This window comes from Sitodiplosis mosellana, unplaced genomic scaffold (genome assembly GCF_009176505.1).
Source record: "Sitodiplosis mosellana isolate CC-2019 unplaced genomic scaffold, AAFC_SMos_1.0 Smas_scaffold_6540, whole genome shotgun sequence".
NCBI classification, from domain to species: Eukaryota; Metazoa; Arthropoda; class Insecta; order Diptera; family Cecidomyiidae; genus Sitodiplosis; species Sitodiplosis mosellana.
In genome coordinates, this window is record NW_022601749.1 from 1 (window position 1) to 4,121 (window position 4,121).

General features: G+C 43.3%; 2 protein-coding genes across 2 annotated transcripts; both read right to left on the bottom strand.

Moving 5' to 3' along the window:
- Positions 1-4: 4 nt before the first annotated feature.
- On the bottom strand, positions 5-1,362 carry LOC129579771 (3-ketodihydrosphingosine reductase-like; the record flags this gene model as incomplete). Its single annotated transcript, XM_055469937.1, has 3 exons — positions 547-1,362; positions 341-459; positions 5-265 (listed from the first exon to the last, which is right to left on the bottom strand). Coding segments are annotated over exons 1-3 (1,047 nt in total), but the record flags the coding sequence as incomplete, so codon positions are not given.
- Positions 1,363-1,559: 197 nt separating this feature from the next.
- Positions 1,560-4,117, bottom strand: LOC129579770 (nuclear pore complex protein DDB_G0274915-like; the record flags this gene model as incomplete). The annotated part of the gene is made up of 3 exons (XM_055469936.1): positions 1,560-1,916; positions 1,994-3,058; positions 3,127-4,117. Coding segments are annotated over 3 exons (2,316 nt in total), but the record flags the coding sequence as incomplete, so codon positions are not given.
- Positions 4,118-4,121: the final 4 nt, after the last annotated feature.

Consider the following 4,121-nt stretch of genomic DNA (forward strand, 5'->3'; position numbering starts at 1 on the left):
GAGATGTCGTGGTCGCTGTACTGAATGTGACCGAAGTGATTGTACTCCGATTAGCCGACGTTGATGAGATACTAGTTTTTGTTTCTTCTTTTTGGTCAGATTTTTCGACACCAATCGAAGGCTTTCGGACACTATCCACTTCAACTTTCGATTCATCTCTGCGCAAAAAACTGTTGGGCCAGATCAACGCCACTTTCATCATTCCAGAGCAAATTATCGTTAGCATCCAACTTTTAAATCCTGATATTGAGATGAAATGACCGCTCTAGAAAGAAAAAGGAAGCATTTTTTAAATGTTACTTTCAATTTGACTCATTTGCACAGCATCAATCTTTTTTACCAATGAATCGGTTAAAATCTTATGAGCCATATTTTCTGACTTCGCCAATCCGCCTCCTCCTGAAATGATTTTCGTTTCTTCTGGCTTGGTTCGGTTCTCATTTTCAAATCCAGGTGTATCTAGAATTATGTTTAGTTGTGTTAGTTTTCACTCGAAAATAAAAACTCCAAGTAAAGAGCTTGAGCTTTCAATCAATTCCAATTTACCTGTATCGGCCGGTAATGCCAATGTAATGGATATATTGGTGTTCGACACTTCCATGGCAATGGTTTCAGCTAAACCGCGTAATGCAAACTTGGCTGCTGCATATGGTCCGTAGCCGTAGATTCCCACGAGTGAAGCTTGCGACGCCGTAATAGTGATGATCCCATCTCCAGTTTCTTTGAATTTCGTGAGCACATAACGCGTCGGATAGTACACGGAGTAATAGTTGATGTTCATCAAATAAACTGCGTCATCGGGTGATATTTCATCTACTCTCCCGCAAATTGCGCCGCCAGCACAGTTCACCAGCATGTAAATTGGCGCAGTATCTTCCTCCAGTGCGCTTAGTGCATTTTTGACACTGTCATAACTTTTTGACAGATCAATCGAACGATACTGAATCAATTGCTTATCGTTGACGCGGTGCAACTGTATCTTTTCCAACGCTGACTCCAGCTTTTCAACACTGCGGGCTATTATTGTGACATGAGCACCCAATTTTACGCAATTGACCGCAATCCAAAATCCAATGCCTTGCGAGCCACCAGTTATCACAACATGTCGGTCTCGAATTGATCGTAATGGTTTTTTGCTTACCCACCGATGAATCGCAATATGGACAATTACCAGAAAAGCCACAACTAATACGATTTCTATGAGAAAAGTCATTGTGTTTTTTCTTATCGATCTAATTTTTCTTATTTTTGATTAATTTGAATCTGTACTGCTATTTATTAACGAGACACCATAGCTCACTGCCGAACGATAGTGACAGTATGACATTCCACTTTTATTTTTCAAACCGCTATTTTTCAATTGAAATGCATTTGAGGTTATGATCTCAACAAATGTATGTATATACAAATACCAAGTTTAACAAGTTACGCACAATGTCAGAACGGAAAGATATGGAACTGAAGCGTATCCAGTGAAAAAAAAACATAATTTGAAATCGTGACATTTTATGACTGTTTTGAATGTCCATAGCAAGCTTGCTAATTATAATTAAACAACATTTTTGTTATTAATTTTTAAAATGAAAATATTTTTTTTTATTTCTTCGAAATTATAGCACAAAAATAAGATTATCGCAATTAATATGTACAAAGGGCTTATTTCATTCGTCTGACGGCGGTTCGCATTGGCCTTCCAGTTTTTGCTGTGTTCGATCCACTGCCCGGTCCTATGCTGAAAATATTTGCCGGTTGCTGTGGCGATGCACTGAACTGAAAGGCGTTCTGTGCTCCTTGATTCGGTGAATTAAATGCGAATGATGTAGGCGCTGTGGCTGGAGCCGTTGCTGGTCCGCCGAAGTTAAACGGTTTTGCTGCTTCTGGTTGGCTGTTGGCTGAACCGAATGAAAACGATGATCCTGTGCAAAGAAAAATTCAAACATATTACCATTAGAATTGCTTTGGAAAAATAGTTGTACTCTAAAATAAGCATTACCTATTCCATTCGCCACACCAAATTGAGGAGTGGGCGCAGTAGCAGGAGCTGGTGCGGATCCGAATGTTGCAACATTTGATGGTGTATTGTTGGATGAGAATGAAAATGGTGCTGGTTTTGTTTCTACTTGGTTTCCAAACGCAGGTTTGGCCGTAAAGTTGAAGGCAGGCGAAGTGCTTCCGAATGCAGGAGGTGCACTCAATGCCGGATTTTCTGCTGGTTTTGCACCGAATATTCCACTTGATTGACTCGGTGTTGTCGGTTGAATTGCTGTATTGCTTTGTCCGAACACGAACGGCGAATTGGGTGTAGTGTTTGTGTTCGTGTTTGCAGTGCCAAAGATCCCAGTCGATGCTGTAGTCGCTGGTGGTTGTGAAGTATTTTGACCGAAAGCAAACACACCAGTAGCCGGCGATCCAAATGCACTATTCGATGTTTGACTCGGATTGGCCGCTGTTGTTGGCGTTGAAAATATACTGTTGGTCGTGCCAAACGCAGGCTGACTCTGTGTACTCGGGGCACTTCCGAATATATTGCTGCTATTCGACGATCCAAATGTAGGCGCATTCATTGTTGGTTTGCCAAATGTGTTTGTTTGATTTTGGCTGCCGAAAACTGGAGTATTTACGTTCTGATTGGTTGCTGTGCCAAAAACATTGTCGGTTTTCGATTGTGTCGATGAAACATTACTGGATCCAAAAACAGGGGCCGCTTGAGAGCTTCCAAATATACTCGTTGAACTGGTCGTTGCTGGAGTACTACTTGAAATGCCAGCAAAGGTTGGTGTTGCGTTTTTATCGCCAAATTTCGGAGCGGAAAATGACCCAAAACTGTTCGGTTGTGTGGTTGCCGTTCCGAATAATGGTTTGGCATCTGCATTCGGCTTATTTGCTCCGAACGCTCCGAACGCACTTTGAGTGGTCGTAGTTGGGTTGGTTGTGTTCGCTGTTCCGAATAATCCAGTCGATGGAGCTGCTGTGCCAGCAGACGGAGACGGAGAACCAAATGCTAGTGGTGAAGTTGTAGCATTTGTTGTGGTGTTTCCGAATTGAAAAGCGCCCGTTTCTGAAAATTGTTTTGCCCAATTAGTATTGAATAGAAGTTGAAAATAACTATTTACATTCTGAAATTACCTGGTTTGCTGGTGTTTGCTGTAGCTCCAAACGAAAATGGTGCTTGATTTGAAGTTGTGGTTCCACTTGCGGTGGTAACATTGGTGTTTGTGAGTCCGAATGTGGGGGCCGGTGTAGCCGTAGCATTTGCACCGGGCCCGGAACCGAAAACAAATGCATTGGTAGCAGGGGTGCTTGTGACTGTCGCGGCTGAAGGAGTGGTCGTTTTAGCTACCGCTCCAAATCCGAATAGGCCTGTGCCTGTACTAGAAGTGCCAAGTGTATTTGTGGTTGTACTGGCCACACTGCTGCTTGGAATACCGAATGAAATTCCTGTGTTTGCAGGCAATGCAGGTGGTTTTGTTGCTGGGCTCCCAAAATTGTATGCAGGAGGAGCAGATGTCGCTAGCACACTACTCGATAGAGTTGTGGTCGTTTCTGTTTTGGCCTGTGTGTTCGAGCCAAATGTGGGTGGAGCAAACGAAGGCAATGTGGTATTACCAGTTGATTTAGCCAGTCCAAATGAGAAAGTCGGTGCGGCTGCTTTGGTTTCTTCCACCTTTGAAGTTGGCACGGCTTCCGTTGTGGCCGGTTTTGCAGCCAAAGACGATGTAAACGTTGGTGGACCGGTGGCCGGAAATGAAAACCCTCCCAGTCGAGGAGCAGAGGCTGATGTAGTAGCCGGTGTTGAAGTTGCAGCAATAGTTGGAGACGTAGTGGTCGGTAGGTTGAATGTAACTGTTGGTGAAGGCACCGTTTTGATTTCACTATCAGTGCTCGTTTGCGGTTTATCATTTTGTGACGTAACGGTTGGAGTAACGATAGTGCTCGAAGGAGATGAGACGGTTGTAGAAAGTGTAAAGCCTGTTACAGTAGTACTGGATGCAGCGGATGCGGAAACGTCTTTGTTTTCACTTTTACGTGGTTCGACTATGCTCGATTTAGTTGCATCAGATGGTACATTCAAAAGAGATGTCGTGGTCGCTGTACTGAATGTGACCGAAGTGATTGTACTC